Source organism: Arachis hypogaea, chromosome 12 (genome assembly GCF_003086295.3).
Source record: "Arachis hypogaea cultivar Tifrunner chromosome 12, arahy.Tifrunner.gnm2.J5K5, whole genome shotgun sequence".
NCBI lineage: Eukaryota > Viridiplantae > Streptophyta > Magnoliopsida > Fabales > Fabaceae > Arachis > Arachis hypogaea.
The window spans coordinates 62934743-62957097 of NC_092047.1; the positions used below are offsets into that span (position 1 = coordinate 62934743).

Below are 22355 nucleotides of genomic sequence, written 5' to 3' on the forward strand. Positions count from 1 at the left end.
TAACCTGGTTCATCACTGTCTTGATGTAATGCACATAGAGAAGAATGTGCTTAATAACATAATGAATACTGTTATGGACACTGATAGAACTAAAGACAATGAAAAGGCTAGGTTAGACTTGGCTGAACTGTGCAAGCGTCCAGATTTACATTTGTGGTATGTCGGTGATAATTGTTGGTCCAAACCTAAGGCAGCTTATACTTTAACTTCTGAACAACAACAAGACGTGTATAGGTGGGTGCAACAACTTAGATTTCCAGATGGTTATGCATCTAACCTTGCTAGATGTGTAAGTCTTTCTCAGGGGAGGTTTACTGGTATGAAGAGCCATGATTGTCACATTTTTATGCAGTGCTTGCTTCCAACTGCATTCAGAGAACTACCTACAAATATATGGAAGCCTCTTACCGAGTTAAGCCAGTTTTTCAAAGACTTGTGTTCAACCACTCTCAAGGTTCATGATTTAGAGGTTATGGAGCAGAATATTATTCCCATTATCCTTTGCAAGTTAGAAAGGATATTTCCCCTGGGATTCTTTAATATGATGAAGCATTTGCCAATTCATCTAGCATATGAGGCACGTGTGTGTGGATCTGTCCAATATAGGTGGATGTATCCGTTTGAACGGGTGATAGGAGCATTCAAGCGAACAGTGAAAAATAGAGCAAGGGTTGAAGGTTCGATTTGTGAGGCTTTCTTGGCAAAGGAAACTTCAAGTTTTGTTTCTTTCTACTTTGAACCACATATCTTATCGAGGCGAACCTGTGTGGGAAGAAATGATGACGGCGGAGACACAATTAAAGCCTCTTTATCAATATTTAATAGTCCTGGTTGCAAGGTTGGAAAAGCTAAAGATCATTGGTTAGATGAACGAGACAAGGCCGCAACTCATTTGCATATTCTACTCAATGAAAGCAAAGTTAGCCCTTTCTATATGTAAGTGCCCAAATCTTTTATTAAACAGTTAATTACACTTGTTCTACTAACAAATCCCATAGCTTATAAACTCTAGTCCTACTTTCATCAAGGTTTTGGAAAGAAACTTGTCCTGGAGAAAGTGATGACCGATTTCCCCCTTGGTTTGCATCATATGTAAGTGCATAAATTCGTATCATTTATTGTAAAGGTTTCTAACTAAAGATTTGCATCACATATCACTTCTATTAAATAATTTGTTGCATGTTTCTAACTAGGTTCAAAATCAATGTAATAAAATTGTTGATCCTGGTTTGCAATCACTTTCTTGGGGTCCTTCAAACAAAGCAACAAGTTATCCAATTTATAAAGTGAATGGATATACATTTCATACCCTTGCAAGGTCAAAAGGAAAAAAAATCGATAACACCGGTGTGTTTGTTAAAGATGATATAGGCAGCGGGGAAAGTGATTGGTTTGGAGTATTAGAAGATATACTCGAGCTTGAATACACTGGTAGTGACTCTAATCGAGTTGTTTTGTTCAAATGTCAATGGTATGATCCAAGTCGTCCAAATGGAACACGTATTCATAATGACTACAAAATAACTGAAGTCAACCATAGTAAAAGATATCGCCACTATGATCCTTTCATTGTCGCCCAAAAAGCTAAACAAGTTTACTTCTTACCTTATCCTGGAAATTGCAAGTCTATATGGCGTGTTGTTGTAAACACTAAACCAAGAGGTCGAATTGAAATCAATCATGTACATGTAGAGGATGATGAGGAAGAGAATGATGTAGCTTATCAAGCGGATGAGAGCAATCCTTCTAGGATTTCTGACACCGAGCCTCCTATCAGTCTTAAGTCTCCATTTGGAGAGGACCGCATTGTCGAATTGTCCATTGGCTCTAGTTCTGGGGCTAATAAAAATGAAGATGATGATGTTGCAGACTTTGATGATGATATTAATTTTTAATAGGGTAATCATTTTTAGCTTGTATTGTTTTAGCTTATATATATTGTTCTTTACATATATTGTTCTTAATTTGTATGTCTTAGTTGTCATGTAACTTAATCTAGTTGTCTTAAAAATTCAATATATTTAAAGCATAACTCTGTCCCACACTCATTAAGCTGACATGTCTAAAGCACCACTGGAATTTTTTTCTTGTCCTTTTTCTGAAATTTAGGAAGCTTCATATTCTTTCTTATTATTTTTAATCTCTTTCTTACAGTTTGGTTTGAAGATTGAATCTCTCTCTTTGTTGCAGTGGCAGTAGTGAAGGAAATTCATTGGGAAGGTAAAAGGGTAGCAGTGCATGAATGAGGTGAGCCCCTTCTCTCACTCTCTCACTCTCTCACTCTCTGTGTGCCCCGCGTGCTCTCTAAAAAAACAATTTCTTCTGCATCCTTTACTCACTACCCCAATTATTAATCCTCTTCCTAATCTTAATTACTCTAATCCCAGTTCTGGATTTTTCCATGGCTAATTTAAAATCCATTAATGGAACAGAATATGAATCTATCCCATTTCAGAATCATTTTTAATGGATGTATTTGATGCCTTAATCTGTGGCATATAATTCATGATACTGTCTTCTTTTCCTTGTATTTGATATTTTTACTGCCAAGATAACTGTTATTTGTTATCAGGTTTGAATTTTAATCCAAGCTCTAAGTTATTTGTTATTTGTTATTTGATATTTAAATAACTACACTTTTGGTCTAAACTAGCATGTGATTAAGTTATTTCTGACTTATGATATCTTATCAAAATGATTATGTTTACATTTTTAATGGGAAAATAGAATATTTTACACACTATAGACCTGCAAAAAAAAATCTGTCTAACTTGATAAGCAGCAGATTGGTAGATTGCTGATCAATTATGAAGTGGGTTTGCTTGATTCTCTTTTTTGTTTGCTTGATTTCTGTACCCATCCATCTGCTCTGCACCCTCTCTAAACAAGTGTATCTATGCTCTGCACCCTCTCTATGCTTAATATTTTTACTTATATTCTGCAAATAGTTTGTTCTTCGTATAGAAAAGAATATAGGTGAGCTGGTGCATCTGCATTGTGCTTTTTTACTTCTTTTCTTCCTTTCATCTTGTATCACTGGTATGAGTTTGTTTTCCTCTCAGAACAGAATCAGATGAAAGTTTATCTTACTGTCAATTATATTCTATCAACCTTTTGAGTTTTGTGCATAATAGTCTTTTAATATATGTAGGTCATGGCTCCTCGGGTCAAGGGTCATAGAAGTTGGTTTTATAGTTGGTTCTATAGTTGGTTTCTTTTCTTCCAAGTTTATGCAACTTACATGCCTGGTAAACCAATTCATTATTAATTTATTACTCGATGAGGAATGCTACAACTCATTTATTATCAGGGAGGAATAAAATGAACCATAACCATAAGAGATGTCAGCCATGTGCCAATTAGAGGAGAAGCCTTTTTCTTTTCTTTTTCCCGTTATATGTAAATTAAGTTTTTTATAATCTACATTTGCTGCACTGTGATATGCATGGCTATTTATCTTAATAATAATAATATAATTGATATAATTATTGTGCAACAGGAAAAGTTTATAAAAAAGTTGGCAGAAGTTCAGGCTCAACATGCCGAAGCTCAAGCACAGGGAATGGAGCTACAACCAATTGATGAAGACTTGATTTGGGAGGAAGTGTATGGTGGGAAAAAGAAGAATCGAGTTTACGAAAAAGGGTCATTCTTTTCTAGCTCTATCAAGTCTGGAACCACTTCTGCCAATTCTGTATCTGGAAGAGTACCAAGAAATCAAAATTCTGTTCCTGATTTGCGAGAACAGATTCATAATCTCAATGAAGAGCTTTTTCAGCGTGTTACTCAACAAACAGATGAGCGTATTAGTAAGTTGTTAGATACACGCTTGGCTCCTTTGGAAAAGACTCAAAAGAAATTAGAAAAGTTGGAACGGGCAATTGGAAAGGCCAAGAAGGAAAAGCTGAAACAGAAGAGATGGAATGAGGCTTATGTTAGCTATTATGAGAAGGTTAAAGCGTCAAGTAGTTCTAGTGCAGTTCCACTACCACTGCCACCGCCGCCACCCTCAATGTCTTCGGATGAGGGCTATGATGATGATGAGGATGAAGATGACACTGAAGACTATAGCTGATAGTTTTAGTATGGTTGAATAATATACTAGGAATTATAGTTGATGATCAATACATTTTGTTTATGTTTTGAATTATATTGACTTGCTTGTTTATAGTACTTTTCTTTTAGTTTGATAATACGATGAATTTGTTTATTTTTTGAAATATTATAAATATTCGAATACAAATTAGATAAAAATTTGTATTAAATTTATATTTATTTTGTATGAAAATAAGTTTATTTCGTAATTAGAAAAAAAATTATATTTTACCTTACCGACGGATTTACAGACGGATTTTCTATCTGTAATTAGAGTGTAAGATAATTTTCCAAAGTTCAAATTACAGACGGAAAATCCGTCGAAAATCTGTCTGTAAATCCGTTTGTAATTACAGACAAAAAATCCGTCGGAAAATCTGTCTGTAATTACAGACGCAAAATCCATCTAAAAATCCGTCTGTAATTACAGACAGAAAATCCGTCTGAAAGTGCGTCGCCTTTGCAAAATCCGTCTGAAAATCCGTCTGTAATTACAGAGGGAAAATTTATTTAGTTTTTAAATTTCATTTTATTTCCCCTTCTGAACTTTCGAATTCTAACTACATTTTAAAATAAAAACAAAAATATTTTCCTTTTATTTTAATTTAAATTCGAATTCTTTCCCCCTCCTCACCTTATTCTATTTAAGGACTAACACTCCTCCTCAATTAGCAATTCGAACTCTCTCCTTCTTCATAAGTTCGAATTCTCCTCTCTACCTCATCCTTCCATTCTTCTTTTCCTCTGACACATAAAGGAATCTCTATACTGTGACATAGATAATTTCATACTTTCTTTGTCTTCTTCTCTATCATATGAGCAGGAATAAAGATAAAGGCATTCTTGTTGAAGCTGATCCTGAACCTGAAAGGACTCTGAAGAGGAAGCTAAGAGCAGCTAAAGCACAAAACTCTGAAGAGGACCTGACAGAAATTTTTGAAAAGGAAGCAGACAAAACAAACATGGCCGAACCCAACAACAATGGTGGAAATGCAAGGAAGATGCTTGGTGACTTTATTGCACCCTCTTCTAACTTCTGTGGAAGGATCATCTCAATTCTTGCAATTGGAGCAAACAACTTTGAGCTTAAGCCTCAATTAGTTTCTCTAATGCAGCAGAATTGCAATTATCATGGACTTTCATTGGAAGATCCTCATCAGTTTTTAGCTGAATTCTTACAAATCTGTGACACTGTTAAGACCCATGGGGTTGACCCTGAGGTCTACAGACTTATACTCTTCCCTTTTGCTGTAAGAGACAAAGCTAGGACATGGTTGGACTCACAACTTAAAGAAAGCCTGAACTCTTGGGAAAAGCTGGTCAATGCCTTCTTGGCAAAGTTCTTTCCACCTCAGAAATTTAGTAAGCTTAGAATGGAAGTCCAGACCTTCAGACAGAAGGAAGGCGAAGCCCTCTATGAAGCTCGGAAAAGATACAAGCAGTTGATCAGAAGGTGTCCTTCTGGTATGCTTTCATAATGGAGCATCATATGCATATTCTATGATGGTCTGTCTGAACTGTCCAACATGTCATTGGATAACTCTGCTGGTGGGTCTCTTCATCTGAAGAAGACGCCTAAAGAAGCTCAGGAACTCATTGAAATGGTTACAAACAACCAATTCATGTACAGTTCTGAAAGAAATCCTGTGAATAATGGGATAACTCAGAAGAAATAAGTTCTTGAGATTGATACTCTGAATGCCATATTGGCTCAGAACAAAATATTGACTCAACAAGTCAATATGATTTCTCAGAGTCTGTCTGGAATCTAAGCTGCATCAAGTAGTATTAAGGAAGCTTCCTCTGAAGAAGAAGCCTATGACCCTGAGAATCCTGCAATGGCAGAAGTGAATTACATGGGAAATTCCTATGGAAACACTTACAATCCTTCATGGAGGAATCATCCTAATCTCTCATGGAAGGATCAACAGAAGCCTAATCAAGGCTTCAATAATAATAATGGTGGGAGAGCACGGTTTAGCAATAACAAACCTTTTCCATCATCTTCTCAGCAACAGACAGAGAATTCTAAGCAGAGCCACTCTGACTTAGCAACTGTAGTCTCTGATCTATCTAAGACCACTCTCAGTTTCATGACTGAAGCAAGGTCCTCCATTAGAAACTTGGAGGCACAAGTGGGTCAGCTGAGTAAAAGAGTTACTGAACTCCCTCCTAGTACTCTCCCAAGCAATACAGAAGAGAATCCAAAAAGAGAGTGCAAGGCCATAACCTTAACCAACATGGCCGAACCTGGAGAGGAAGGAAAGGCAGTGATTTCCAATAAGGAAGACCTCAATGGACATCCACTGGCCTCCAAAGAGTTCCCTAATGAGGAACCAGAGGAATTTGAGGCTCATATAGAGACCATAGAGATTACACTGAACTTACTGTTGCCATTCATGAGCTCTGATGAGTATTCTTCCTCTGAAGAGGATGCAGATATTTCTGAAGAGCAAGTTGCTCAATATCTAGGAGCAATCATGAAGCTGAATGCCAAGCTATTTGGTAATGAGACTTCGGAGGATGAACCTCCATTGCTCATCCATGAACTAAATGATCTGGATCAACTGAAATTACCTCAGAAGAAATAGGATCCTGGACAGTTCTTAATACCCTGTACCATAGGCACCATGACCTTTGAGAAGGCTCTGTGTGACCTAGGGTCAAGTATAAACCTCATGCCCCTCTCTGTAATGGAGAAACTAGGGATCTTTGAGGTGCAAGCTGCAAGAGTCTCACTAAAGATGGCAAATAATTCAAGGAAACAGGCTTATGGACTTGTAGAGGATGTCTTGGTAAAGGTTGAAGGCCTTTACATCTCTGCTGACTTCATAATCCTGGACACTGGGAAGAGTAAGGACGAATCCATCATCCTTGGCAGACCCTTCCTAGCCACAGCAAAAGCTGTGATTCATGTTGACAGAGGAGAATTGGTCCTTCAAGTGAATGAGGACTACCTTGTGTTTAAAGCTAAAGAATCTCCTTATGTACACATGGAGAAGAAGCATGACAAGCTTCCCTCAATGCAGAGTCAAATAGAGCCCCCACATTCAAACTCTAAGTTTGGTGTTGGGAGGCTGATGACAAGTCATCTTAGCCTATTTTAACTAGTCTTTTTCTTTTGTTTTCATTAGAATTATGCACTTTCTTGAACCATAAGCAAGCTAATTGAGTAGATTTTCATGTTTCCCTTGATTGAATCAACCATGTATGAATTCATGCCATTTTATGAGGTTTTATGCTATAATTGTTGCATATTATGATAGAATGGATATCTCATGATTATGAGCATAGCTTTGATGTGTTTGGTTGATTAATGATAGGTGAAGAAAGCTTGGAGAAAGGTTGAAGCAAGAAGGAATAGCTAGGAGTAAAGAGAAGACAAGGGAATAAATGAAAATGAACCAAGAAGCAAAAAGTTGGACCAAAAGTTAGCCTCAAACTTTTGCACAAACTTTTGGGTGAAAAGTTAGCCCCAACGTTAGCCCCCTAACTTGGAGGCTAACGTTGGAACTTGAAAATCACTCCCTGGGTACCAAAAGTTTGCGCCAACGTTAGCCCCCTAACTTGGTGGCTAACGTTGGCACATGAAATTCACCCCTGGGCACCAAAAGTTTGCGCCAACGTTAGCCCCCTAACTTTGAGGCTAACGTTGGCATGAAGAAAACCTCCCTGGGCACCAAAAGTTTGCGCCAACGTTAGCCCCCTAACTTGGTGGCTAACGTTGGCGCCACAAGTGCACAAGGTAAAGCCAACGTTGGGGCCAAAGTTAGACCCTTAACTTTGGCACCAACGTGAGTATCAGCAAAGTGGAGTTAGCTGATATGAAAAGTTGGAGCAAAAGTTAGACCCCTAACTTTTGCTCAAACTTTTGGTCCAACTTTTGCAAAACTCAAACCCGGTTCAATTGGTTCGTTTTGGTTCCTCTTCAAACTCCAAGAGCAATTAACCAAGGCCTCTTTCAACCCAATTCCACCAAGAACAAAGGCCCAACTCAAGGCTTGAAGATCATTGGAAGAAAGTGTATAAATAGGATAGAATTCAAGTTCTTTGGGAGCTTTTCTTTTAGAGAGCTTTCTTTTGGAATTTTCATAATAGTTTTCGGAGAGCTTTGGATATTGAGTGATCTTTAATTTCTTAGTCTTGGGGAAGGAGAATTCACTTCTCTTCCTCTTAGTTTTATTGCTTTCAATTTCAATTACAATTGTCTTGGATCTTGGGTTGGAGAATTGAAGAAATTCTGTTTCAATCTCATCCTTGGATCTCTCTGTTTATTTACTGCAATTGAATTTCCGTTTCTGTCACTTGCCTCTCATCTACTTTCCTTGCAATTTACAATTCCCTTGCAATTGTTCTTGTTGGATCTAGGAAGGCATTGAGATCTAGACTTGGTTTTCTAGTCTCTGGGCCCTGAGATCTGAATTCCTAATTTACATTTTGTTTCTTGCTTTTAATGTTCATTTACTTTACTGCTTCAAGATCCGATTCAACCCAACCCTTCTTTTACTCTTTTGTTTGATGCAAGTTACTTTTCTTTGTTTAATTTCTGCAAATCCAATCCCCAATTCCCTTTACAATTCGAGCCATTTACATTTCTTGCACTTTAAGATTCCGTAATTTACATTTCTTGCACTCTAAGTTTCTGCCATTTAATTTCTTGTTCTTTAAGATTCAGCAATTTAATTTTCTGCTCTCTTTAATTTCATGCAATTTAAATTCTGCAAATCACAAATCACCCAACCAAATCTTGATTCGCTTGACTAAATCAACCACTAAACTAAAATTGCTCAATCCTTCAATCCCTGTGGGATCGACCTCACTCCCGTGAGTTTTTATTACTTGATGCGACCCGGTATACTTGCCGGTTAGATTTGTGTGTTTTGGAAGAAATTTATTTTTCACCAAAATACTCATCAAGTTTTTGGCGCCGTTGCCGGGGATTGATTAGATTGACAATGATTAAGAGAGGTGGTGATCTAGATCAAGCACTTTCTCTTTATTTTTCTCTAATTTCGACTAACCCACTAACTGCTTGAATTTTTGCCTGAGATGACTGAAACTTCGCTTTAGCAACAAAGTGAAGTTTTCCGGGAAATTTCTGGCTCTATGCAATGCTCTTGCTTACACAAGAGAAGCAATTTCTGTCACTAATCTCCCAAGTCCATCAACTGTTTGATACTTTGTGCCAGCTAACCTTCTGAATCACATTCTGAGCTTGAAAATATTCAATCATCACTTGAATTTTTGTGACTGTGCAGATCATGGAGGGGAACTCAACAAATTCTAACAATCATGGGAGTAATATCCCCACCTTGGATGAGAATGTAACCCATAGTTCGAAGCAACTATCCATAGCCATGAATGATGTTGCCCAATGGTTTGAAGCTTTTCCACAAGGAAGCATTATCGGATGGGAAGAACTGATGAATGGGCTCCTAGTCAAATTGAACCCATCACAAAGACTTGTTAAGCCAGAGGCAGAAGTGCATCCATTCACACAAGAGAAAGAAATTGAAGGTGCTAGTGCAGTAATAAGCCAAAACAAGCAGATACATCAGCAGACTCTACAACAACTGGACATGATGGCTAGGAAAATCACTGAGTTGAGACATGCTGTAATACATACATACAACCTGACTCAAAGCTCATATGGGAGTAATCAAGCTGAACACAGTTTTGGGGTCATTAACCATGAGCAACAGAGTTATGAGCAACTACAATCTCCAAGCAATCACTCTAGCATGCTCCAACACAGGCCTCAGAATGATGTGTACAATCCACCTTGGAGAACTCATTCTAATGGGAGGGGGGTTGAGAACCAAAACAAAAAACCAAGGGACTTCAACTGCAACAATCCCAGCTTCAAAAACCAACTTAAAACACACCCCCACAACAACAATCACACACACTTCCAACCCCGTCCTACCTCACCATTTGCTCAAAATGACCTTCATCAACCACCACAATTGACACAGTCACAACCACTTCCAACCTTTCAAAGAATCTATATTCTAGAAATGCTGATGGAGAGGTCCATAAAAATTCAAGAAATGATGGTAATAGAGCGGGAAGAAATAAAGAAACATCAAGAGATGATAAGCAAGAACCAGGAGGCTTCACTCAGAAGACTTGAAAGGCAGATGGAACAACTTGTTCAAAACCTTGCTGAATTGAGTGAGAAGGAGGGGACTCTGAACCCAAAGAGCCATGAAAAGGATGCTGTGTTGAAAGAGAAGGGAGTCATGGAGGAAAAACTCAAGAGGATGGAGTCTCAAGTAGGAGAGCTATCTCAACAGGCCGTCAAATCAACTGCAGTGTTCCCTAGTGACACAGAAAAGAATCCTAAAGGGGAACAAAAGAGAGTGAGATGGGAAGAATGCAAGGCCATCACCATATTGAAGGAAGTTTCAGAAGAAGAAGGAATCAGGCCCTCAGAGCAGGAGCCAGAAATCTTGAAGGAAGGTGTGGAAGAAGTTGAGCAGGAAAGTGGAACTGAGCAAGCCAAGGAACTGCAAAAAGGCATGCTGGAAATATACCAACCAAAAGCACCATTTCCTCAGAGGTTAGGAGGAGGTGAAAAAGGGAAAACCTATTCAAGGTTTTTAGAGACATTTAACTCTCTCCATGTCAATATTCCCTTTCTTGAGATTCTCCATCAAATGCCTACACACATCAAGTATTTAAAGGAATTGTTAAGCAAGAAAAGAGTTTTGAAGGGAGGACAAACGGTAACAATGAACAAAGAATGCAGTGCTCTCATCAAGAAGGACACACTCTCTAAGAAAACGGACCCAGGAAGTTTTCATATCCCTTGCATCATAGGGGAAACAAAAATTGACAGAGGATTCTGTGATCTAGGAGCTAGCATAAATGTGATGCCTCTAACTCTTATGAAGAGGCTACAACTGAATGAGGTGAGATCCACTGATGTAATCATACAACTGGCTGACAAAACTCAGAAGCAAGCTGAAGGGGTAGTTGAAAATGTGCTGGTGAAAGTGGGGGATTATTACTTCCCCACAGACTTTGTCATTGTGGACATGGAGGAAAGCTACTTACACCCTATCATTCTGGGCAGACCATTTCTAGCCACCACTAGAGCGCTCATAGATGTAGAACAAGGAGAGCTAATTCTGAGAATACGTGATGAACAGCTCATTTTCAAAGTTTTCAAACCTGCATCTGAGCCTGAACCAGAACCTGAAAAGCCTAAGGATGATAGTAGCCAACTGTGTTTGGAGGAAAGTAATCCAGCAGCTGAAACTCTAAAACAGTCCTTGGAAGGCAAACAAGAGTTGCAAGAGTTAAAGCCACAAGAATCAGTGGAAACAGATCAGAAGGATCCTCCTGACATAAGGATCAATGAAGAAATCCTCAAGAGAAAGGGAAGAGTGATAGGGAGATTGCCAAGAGGGTGGAGAAACAAGAAAATTCCCACTGAAGGTTTTTCTCCGGGAGATAACGTGATATCAAGTCATTATCTGCCAATCCCACCTGGCCTCAAAACCATTCCTTCCCAGCTCCCTCAAGTGTTCACAATCAGGAAAGTTCTTTCTATGGAACATTTAGAGGTCATGAATGAATCAAGTGGGGACGTTTTCATAGTGAGAGGAGAAGACGTCAAGCACTACAATCCACCCTAACAAGGGACAACCGTCAAGCTAGTGACGTTAAAGAAGCGCTTCATGGGAGGCAACCCATGTTTTAATATCCTTAATTTTTTTGTTTTGTTGTGCATCTAATAAAGCATGGTTTCTTATGCATGAACTTGAATCCTCAGGACAACTGCTGAAAGAGTGCACTAAACATTGCATGTAAAATGCAATTTGCCTCTAAGTTTGGTGTGCCTGAAGGCACCCCAAATTTTATTCAAAATGCATTCAATTTTTAGTGCACAACCAAAGATTAAGTTTGGTGTTCCTCTTTGAACACGGTTCATGAAAAGCACGAAGTTCCTCTGGATTTCGAAATTCATGACAAGTATACCATTCGCATGTTTTAATGCTTTGGTTTCAATTACTTAGGGTAGTAAATTTGTTTAGAATCAAAGAGCCAAGGTGACTATGATTTATTAGAATTAAGCACATTCATTAAGGACAACCAATATGGATTTCATGTCATCAGGAGACTTGACCAAACACTAAGTTTGGTGTCCAAATAATAAGTGTGCATACATGTAGAAGTCACGGCTATAAGCTCAAAAAGACAATCATTGATTTACATGTGCAAGTACTATTCATAATTCACATGGACTGAAAAATGATAGCAAACTTGTTTGTTTGTGCAGGTACAAAAGAAAAGACAAAAATGGAGGGAAAAGACAAAGGGAGGTACGGTGCTTGGTCAAAAAGAAAATTCACAAGTCTTTGAAACTAACATATGGGAAAAGGAAGTTCTGCAAGAAAAGATAGCTACATGTACAACCTAATGCACCCAGAATACTTCCAAGAAAATGAAAAGCAATTCGTCCTTCTCCCTAATTCATATATTTACCATCAAGCCACCCTTCACAAATCACCCTAACCGTCCATTTTGCACTTACGGGCACTATAAAGAACCACTTGGGGAACAAGTTCAACACCACCAAATCTCCTTCATGCACATTTCCTTCATCATAGCATAAACTATCTCTTGCCGAAAACAACCTCCCCACACTTCCAACAACATTTCTTGCTTCACCTTGTCAACTTTAGCTTGTCACTTACCAAAACTAAAGGACCAATGGCAGCTTCATCTAGCCACAAAAGAAGAAAAGACAAGTAGCCAATGGAGGAAAACAGGGAATTCGATGCATGGAGATACAGATCAGTTTTCCATGAGATTCAAGCCGAATGGATGAGACCTAAAACGGTACTAGCTGAGGTTCCCTTTGACCTTGAAAAGGATGAGTTCCCAGGTGTTTGGGAAAAGATCAAAAAGAGGAAGTGGGAGCTCCTGACTAAGCCAATCACTAAAATCAACATCAACCTGGTGAAAGAGTTTTATGCAAATGCAGTAAGGAAGGATCCAACCAAGAAACCCACATACAAAAGCTATGTGAGAGGGGTGGAAGTTGACTTCAGTCCCAAAGCAATCATGAAAACCCTTGGCCTGAAAAACATACATTTCAGCCAAGCAAGTTATGAAGAAAGGATGATAGGAGAACCTGACTACACGACTATTGCTGAAGATCTTTGTGCCATCAGAGCTGAATGGGTGAGAAAAACAAGAGGGGCTCCAAGAGTCTTGACAAGGGGAGACCTAACACCTGAAGCTAAAGGGTGGTATGCAATAGTTAGGAGATCCATCTTACCCACTGCAAACTCTTCAGAAATAGTCCCTAAAAGAGCCATCTTGCTACATTGCATTATGGTGGGAGGGGAGATCAAAGTTCATAAACTCATTGCTGAACAGATACAAGAGTTTAGTGAGAAAAGTGACCCTGAATCCTGGCTCCACTTCCCTAGCACCATCATTAGACTATGCATCGATGCCCAAGTACCACTTGAGGATGAAAGACCTAATTGGCTATATCCTGGATTGGCCATAACTGCTTACAGAATGACTCTTGGCCCAACTCCTCCAAGACATACAAGAAGAAGAAATGAAGAAGGGCAACAAGTGGAAGCCGAGCAAGAAGCAGAACAAGAAGGACAGGAAGGAGAAGACAGAGAAGAAGAGCAAGAAGAGCAAGCAATTCCAGAAAGAAGACAACGAATTCCCAGAGACCCCATGGATATGAGCAGAATGCAGGAAATCATGGAAGGAATGTCTCAACAATACATGAGGTCTCAGGAGAGACAAGAGGACTTTTACCTAAAAATGATGGATATGCAAAGGAACTTTGAATCAAGATTCTTCGATCTGCAAAGGGAACAGAATTTACACTTACAGGAATCCTTCAGCCACATATGCCAACACCAAGATGCCAATGTCTTGGCAATCAAGGAAGCCACCACTTTACAGAATGCAAGATACTCAGTCCAAGCTGATTACAACATCAGTTCGCAAATCAAGCTTAACTACATAGGGGAACATCTACACAAGATGGACCCAGCATTCCCAGCTTTTGATGAGTATTTCAAAGGGAGGAAAGAAGGAGAAATAAACAAGGCAATGATCCTTGAAAAAGGAGTGGAAGAAACGATGAAAAAGGCTGGATTCTGGAAAAAGCTCATAAGAAAAGACAAAGGAAGCACAAGTGGTCAAAAAGAGGCAGGAAGCAAGAAGAAGCAGGACCCCAAGAATTAAGAAGAACCAAGCAATAAATAAGAGGTGGTCTCGTTCCTTAATAATCAAATGATAATTGGTGAATTGTCTTTATGAGCTTGCTTTCATCTTAAGTCATTTAAGTGTTATGTGGAGTTCTTTTTTTAGCATGAGTGTCTGTTTATTGCTTTGAATAAAGTGAATGCCTAGATGTTTGGATATAACTCCACCTTCTTAAACAAATGCTTGCCATGCTTGTTCTGTTTCCAAAAATAAAAGAAAAGTTTGAACAAAAGTAACTTGGCTAAATTAGTGACAAATCAAGTAGAATTAAGTGGTGGTATGCATGCTTGATTGTTTAGTCAGATCACTGGAATTAGAGTGTAGAATTATCATTCTTTGTGTAGAAATTGAAAACTGTCTATGGATCTTGATGAATAAATGTCTTGGGCCATGAAAAAGAAAGAAAAAGAAGAAGAAAAAGCCACTGAAAAAGGGCAACCAAAAAGCAAAAAAATTGAGAAAATAAGCTAGGTACCAATGGTTTGAACTTCTGAGACAAATGCCTGTGGTGTTTATGTATTAAGGATATGCTTGGATGAATAGGTTCTGAGGAGTGTTTCAACACTTGGTAACTTGGGTTAACTAACCCGGGATTATCAACCAAAAGTCCATTATCAAGAGCAACCTAAATACAAAACATTTAGTCACACAAAGAGGTGCTGGGCACCAATGTCTCAAGAAGAAATGTGAACTAAAATGCCTAAAGTGGATATGTGTAATGCACTGATAAGAAAAAGAAAATGCCAAAGGCTTGTGCAACACATGACACTAAGCAAACAAGGAGCAAAGTAGCTCTAAGAAAAAGAAAAGAAAAACAAAGAAGAGAAAAGTGCCAAAGACATAAGAATAACAAGAGGCCATAGCAGTGTTTGATGGATGCAATGAAAAAGTGATAATCTTACCTGATAAGTATGAAAAAGTGATGCTGCAACTTTCTGCATAAAACCCTTCTGATGAACTTCAAATGCTTGCTAATATAGCCAATGTAATTGCTTTCTGTTTCATACTTTCTTCTCAAATAACTCAGGACTTGCTTAGGGACAAGCAAGTATTAAGTTTGGTGTTGTGATGCCAAGGCATCTTAGGCTAGTTTCACTAGCATTTTTCTGTTAGTTTTAGTTGTTTTATGCATTTTCTTGAGCTTAAAGTAACCAAAAAAGGTTAAATGAAGAACAAAGCAATGAACCATCCAAACAGTATGATTTTTATGCAAATTCCATGAGTTTTAGTTATATTACTTGAATGCTATGAATGGAAGATTTCTCATGAAATTTTGCAAGACTTTGATGCAATTGTTTGGATGATTTCAGGGAAGAAGAGGCTAAGCAAGGAAGCAACAAAATCAATAAAGGAAGCTTGAATATCACATGTGGAGTTTAAGTTCCAGTTTAAGCCTAAACTGGAGCTTAAACGCCAGAATCATGAAGGCTAAGAAATGCTGGAATTGAAGTTTAACCTCCAGTTTAACCTTAAACTGGAGGTTAAACGCCAGAATGAAAAGTCTCACCAAAGAAGCATTCCACGTTTAACCTCCAGTTTGACCTCAAACTGGAGGTTAAACGCCAGAATGATAATGCCACTCAGGAAGGAGTTCCACGTTTAACCTCCAGTTTAACCTTAAACTGGAGGTTAAACGCCAGAATGGGAAAAGCACCAGGGAGCCATTTCCACGTTTAAGCTCCAGTTTGACCTCAAACTGGAGCTTAAACGTGTTCGACCAAGAACTCTCCTCCAGGGTTGCTCTCTCCATTTCCACGTTTAAGCTCCAGTTTGACCTCAAACTGGAGCTTAAACGTGTTCGACACCTCCAGGGCTACCCTTCTAAGCTTCCACGTTTAACCTCCAGTTTAACCTTAAACTGGAGGTTAAACGTGTTCGACCTCCAGGATGCCTCCTTCCATTTCCACGTTTAACCTCCAGTTTAACCTTAAACTGGAGGTTAAACGTGTTCGACCTCCAGGGCTGCCCTTCCTATATCCACGTTTAAGCTTCAGTTTAACCTTAAACTGAAGCTTAAACGTGTTCGACTACATGACTCTCCAGGGCTGCCTTCTTCCATTTCCACGTTTAAGCTTCAGTTTAACCTTAAACTGAAGCTTAAACGTGCTTCTACAAAAGGCCTCACTGGAAGTGTCTGGCGTTTAAGCTGCAGTTTAAGCTTAAACTGCAACTTAAACGCCACTCTTGGAAAAGGTTTCTGGACCAAAAATATTGTGGTTTAAGTTAGTATTTGAGCACAAACATTAACTTAAACTTACTCTGGTATGAAACCCAATTGAATATCATGGTTTATGGGATTGGGCCTGAAGGATTGATGAGTCTGAAATTTCAATTTATTGAGTCATGTGCCATTATTTGATTATCACTAAGTTGGCTCAATGAATGTTACAGAATTTGGATCAGCAGCCTCATCAAGATTATGGATCATAAACCCAAGGCAAAAGGAAAGCAGGGAGAGGCCTCAAAGCCCAAGAAACACAACAGAAGCTCAATATAGAAAGTGTATAAATAGGATAGAAATGAAGTTAGAAAGGGGACTTTTGGAACTTTTACCTTCACGTTTAGCTAGTTTTCATATCTTTGTAATTGAATTCAGAGCTATGACTCACTAAACCCCCTTTCATTGGGTTAGGGAGCTCTATTGTAATTCAATGAATCAATAATAGTTTATCTTCTTCTTCAATCTTTTCTCTTGAATTTTGTTAGAAAGCTTCTCGATCTAACTCCATTGGGTAGTTGTCTTGGGAAAGAAACTACCCATAATTGGAATCCTTCGGAACCTTGGGAAAGGAATGGAGGATTCATGCTAGAGAAGCTTTCTCACAGTGAATTGGATTGGGGTTTGGATGGATATTGTGACATGTAATCCTACCAAATTGTGGTTCATGAAACTGTGTGGTATAATCAGTGATCGAGCATCATCTCTTCTTATGAACATTTAAACCAAGGGATTGGGAATTTGTTCATTTTTAGAGAGTATTGGTGAGCCAAGGGATTGGGATCCAATCATATAAGATTGCCAAGCAAAATTCAATGAACGCATTGCTTGAGGAAGAGATAAACATGTTTTGATTCGGAGATCTCAATATCTCCTATAACCCAATGAATCCCCCAATTCTGATTTCCATCTTCTCTTTACATTCTGCAAATCAATTCATGCAATCAACCCCCATTCCCTTTTAATTTCAGCAATTTAGTTTCTGCTCTTTAATTCATGCAATTTAAGATTCCGCCATTTAATTTTCTTGTCATTTACTTTTCCCGCCAATTTTACATTCCGCAATTCTCATCTCAAATCTTGATTCCGCTCAACTAGAACACACTTCTAATCCGAATTGCTCACTCAACCAATCCTTGTGGGATTCGACCTCACTCTATTGTGAGTTTTTACTTGACGATAACCGGTGCACTTGCCGGAAGGAATTTTGCCGATCGTGCAATTTCCTAAATCGTAGCATAACTAGTTTATGCGCATCAAGTTTATGGCGCCGTTGCCGGGGATTGGTTTTCGATTGACAATTCTCCAATTGGAAGTTAACTAGATTGAGCATTTTTTTGTTTTGATTAATTCAGTACAAGTTACTTGTTGAATTTTAATTTCTGCACATGTTTTCTTTCTTTATGCCTTTAAATTCAAGCAACTAACTCACTGACTCACTAACTGTTTGAATTAATTCCTCAATTGCTCTAACCATACTCTTCCATTAACCAAGAGTATTTCACTTGTTTGTTGCCTGTGCTGTGTTCTTGTATGACAGGTAGGAGAGGAGAGACATCAACTCCTCTATATACCGAACCAGAGAGGACCCTTCATAGACTGAGAAAGGAAGCAAGAGGGAAGAGAGTAGTGGGAGAAGAAGAATCTGAAGGAGAATCTGAGGACAATTTTGAGGAAGCTCTAGACCTCAACATGGATAGAGAAGTTCACAACCATGAGAGAGCTGATGGAAACAATGCCATTCCTGAGAGGAGGGTTCTTAGTTCATACATAAACCCAATCTCTGGGAATTGTGGTAGCAGCATCCAGAAACCACCCATTCAGGCCAACAATTTTGAGCTCAAACCACAGCTAATATCACTTGTGGAGAATCATTGTTCATTTGGTGGAAGTGCTAATGAAGACCCAAACCAACATCTCACAAAATTCCTGAGAATTTGTGACACTGTGAAGTCTAATGGAGTCCAGGAAGATGCCTATAAACTGCTTTTGTTCCCATTTTCACTTAGGGACAAAGCAGCTAAGTGGCTGGAATCATTTCCAAGGGGGAGTCTAACAACATGGGATGAGGTGGAAAGCAAGTTTCTGGCACGTTTCTACCCCCCACAAAAGGTCAATAGGCTTCGATCTGAGGTTCAAACTTTTAGACAACAAGATGGTGAAACTCTCTACGAGGCATGGGAGAGATTCAAGGATTTGACAAGGAAATGCCCACCAGACATGTTCCATGATTGGGTGCAATTGCATATTTTCTATGATGGACTCTCTTATGAATCAAGGAAGGCTGTAGACCATTCATCAGGAGGTTCATTGAACAGGAAAAAGACTGTGGAAGAGGCCATTGAAGTGATTGAGACAGTGGCTGAGAATGAGTACTACTATGCATCAGAAAGGCACAACACTAAGGGAGTCATGGAGCTGAACCATGTTGATACAATTCTAGCCCAAAACAAGGTGTTTGCCAAGCAACTAGCAGAGCTTACCAGGCAATTAGAAACAAAGCAAGTGGCTGCAATACACACACAAGATCAAGAGGAAGTAAGCATTGAAGGAGGTGATTGGGAAGAGGCCAACTATGTGGGAAACCAACAAAGGCAATCATATGATCCACATTCCAACACTTACAACCCAGGATGGAAAAATCACCCAAACTTTGGGTGGGGGAACCAACAAACCCAACCACAAAACCACAAACCTTACAACCACAACCAACATAACAATTCCACATACCAAAATTCCAACCAAAGATCATACCAAGCCACACAAAACACTTACTCCCAACCACCATATCATGGCCAAAATAATCAACCTACCCAACATAATCCGAACCAACAATTTCAAGATCAATTAAACCGGATAGAAGGAATGATGGCAACCATGAGTCAAGACATAACCGAATTGAAAAGCTTCAGGGATGATGTGAGAGCTACCTTAAGAAGCCATGGTGAAAAACTCAAGAGGATGGAGTCTCAAGTAGGAGAGCTATCTCAACAGGCCGTCAAATCAACTGCAGTGTTCCCTAGTGACACAGAAAAGAATCCTAAAGGGGAACAAAAGAGAGTGAGATGGGAAGAATGCAAGGCCATCACCATATTGAAGGAAGTTTCAGAAGAAGAAGGAATCAGGCCCTCAGAGCAGGAGCCAGAAATCTTGAAGGAAGGTGTGGAAGAAGTTGAGCAGGAAAGTGGAACTGAGCAAGCCAAGGAACTGCAAAAAGGCATGCTGGAAATATACCAACCAAAAGCACCATTTCCTCAGAGGTTAGGAGGAGGTGAAAAAGGGAAAACCTATTCAAGGTTTTTAGAGACATTTAACTCTCTCCATGTCAATATTCCCTTTCTTGAGATTCTCCATCAAATGCCTACACACATCAAGTATTTAAAGGAATTGTTAAGCAAGAAAAGAGTTTTGAAGGGAGGACAAACGGTAACAATGAACAAAGAATGCAGTGCTCTCATCAAGAAGGACACACTCTCTAAGAAAACGGACCCAGGAAGTTTTCATATCCCTTGCATCATAGGGGAAACAAAAATTGACAGAGGATTCTGTGATCTAGGAGCTAGCATAAATGTGATGCCTCTAACTCTTATGAAGAGGCTACAACTGAATGAGGTGAGATCCACTGATGTAATCATACAACTGGCTGACAAAACTCAGAAGCAAGCTGAAGGGGTAGTTGAAAATGTGCTGGTGAAAGTGGGGGATTATTACTTCCCCACAGACTTTGTCATTGTGGACATGGAGGAAAGCTACTTACACCCTATCATTCTGGGCAGACCATTTCTAGCCACCACTAGAGCGCTCATAGATGTAGAACAAGGAGAGCTAATTCTGAGAATACGTGATGAACAGCTCATTTTCAAAGTTTTCAAACCTGCATCTGAGCCTGAACCAGAACCTGAAAAGCCTAAGGATGATAGTAGCCAACTGTGTTTGGAGGAAAGTAATCCAGCAGCTGAAACTCTAAAACAGTCCTTGGAAGGCAAACAAGAGTTGCAAGAGTTAAAGCCACAAGAATCAGTGGAAACAGATCAGAAGGATCCTCCTGACATAAGGATCAATGAAGAAATCCTCAAGAGAAAGGGAAGAGTGATAGGGAGATTGCCAAGAGGGTGGAGAAACAAGAAAATTCCCACTGAAGGTTTTTCTCCGGGAGATAACGTGATATCAAGTCATTATCTGCCAATCCCACCTGGCCTCAAAACCATTCCTTCCCAGCTCCCTCAAGTGTTCACAATCAGGAAAGTTCTTTCTATGGAACATTTAGAGGTCATGAATGAATCAAGTGGGGACGTTTTCATAGTGAGAGGAGAAGACGTCAAGCACTACAATCCACCCTAACAAGGGACAACCGTCAAGCTAGTGACGTTAAAGAAGCGCTTCATGGGAGGCAACCCATGTTTTAATATCCTTAATTTTTTTGTTTTGTTGTGCATCTAATAAAGCATGGTTTCTTATGCATGAACTTGAATCCTCAGGACAACTGCTGAAAGAGTGCACTAAACATTGCATGTAAAATGCAATTTGCCTCTAAGTTTGGTGTGCCTGAAGGCACCCCAAATTTTATTCAAAATGCATTCAATTTTTAGTGCACAACCAAAGATTAAGTTTGGTGTTCCTCTTTGAACACGGTTCATGAAAAGCACGAAGTTCCTCTGGATTTCGAAATTCATGACAAGTATACCATTCGCATGTTTTAATGCTTTGGTTTCAATTACTTAGGGTAGTAAATTTGTTTAGAATCAAAGAGCCAAGGTGACTATGATTTATTAGAATTAAGCACATTCATTAAGGACAACCAATATGGATTTCATGTCATCAGGAGACTTGACCAAACACTAAGTTTGGTGTCCAAATAATAAGTGTGCATACATGTAGAAGTCACGGCTATAAGCTCAAAAAGACAATCATTGATTTACATGTGCAAGTACTATTCATAATTCACATGGACCAAAAAATGATAGCAAACTTGTTTGTTTGTGCAGGTACAAAAGAAAAGACAAAAATGGAGGGAAAAGACAAAGGGAGGTACGGTGCTTGGTCAAAAAGAAAATTCACAAGTCTTTGAAACTAACATATGGGAAAAGGAAGTTCTGCAAGAAAAGATAGCTACATGTACAACCTAATGCACCCAGAATACTTCCAAGAAAATGAAAAGCAATTCGTCCTTCTCCCTAATTCATATATTTACCATCAAGCCACCCTTCACAAATCACCCTAACCGTCCATTTTGCACTTACGGGCACTATAAAGAACCACTTGGGGAACAAGTTCAACACCACCAAATCTCCTTCATGCACATTTCCTTCATCATAGCATAAACTATCTCTTGCCGAAAACAACCTCCCCACACTTCCAACAACATTTCTTGCTTCACCTTGTCAACTTTAGCTTGTCACTTACCAAAACTAAAGGACCAATGGCAGCTTCATCTAGCCACAAAAGAAGAAAAGACAAGCAGCCAATGGAGGAAAACAGGGAATTCGATGCATGGAGATACAGATCAGTTTTCCATGAGATTCAAGCCGAATGGATGAGACCTAAAACGGTACTAGCTGAGGTTCCCTTTGACCTTGAAAAGGATGAGTTCCCAGGTGTTTGGGAAAAGATCAAAAAGAGGAAGTGGGAGCTCCTGACTAAGCCAATCACTAAAATCAACATCAACCTGGTGAAAGAGTTTTATGCAAATGCAGTAAGGAAGGATCCAACCAAGAAACCCACATACAAAAGCTATGTGAGAGGGGTGGAAGTTGACTTCAGTCCCAAAGCAATCATGAAAACCCTTGGCCTG

General features: G+C 39.1%; 1 protein-coding gene and 1 non-coding gene across 2 annotated transcripts; one reads left to right on the top strand and one right to left on the bottom strand.

Moving 5' to 3' along the window:
- The first annotated feature begins 28 nt into the window (after positions 1-28).
- LOC140176739 (uncharacterized) lies at positions 29-1895 on the top strand. The gene is made up of 3 exons (XM_072208283.1): positions 29-936; positions 1029-1092; positions 1194-1895. Exons 1-3 carry the CDS (start codon positions 29-31, stop codon positions 1893-1895), a joined length of 1674 nt encoding a protein of 557 aa, XP_072064384.1.
- A 16787-nt stretch (positions 1896-18682) lies between these two features.
- On the bottom strand, positions 18683-18786 carry LOC112730826 (small nucleolar RNA R71). Its single transcript, XR_003166633.1, has one exon. It is a non-coding gene; the product is annotated as a small nucleolar RNA R71 (small nucleolar RNA).
- Positions 18787-22355: the final 3569 nt, after the last annotated feature.

Excerpts from the sequence above, each read along its gene's own strand:
- LOC140176739 (XM_072208283.1), top strand. The coding sequence starts at position 29 with ATGCACATAGAGAAGAATGTGCTTAATAACATAATGAATACTGTTATG. Across the intron at positions 937-1,028 it reads AAAGTTAGCCCTTTCTATAT|GTTTTGGAAAGAAACTTGTC; the intron begins GTAAGTGCCCAA and ends ACTTTCATCAAG. Across the intron at positions 1,093-1,193 it reads CCCCTTGGTTTGCATCATAT|GTTCAAAATCAATGTAATAA; the intron begins GTAAGTGCATAA and ends GTTTCTAACTAG.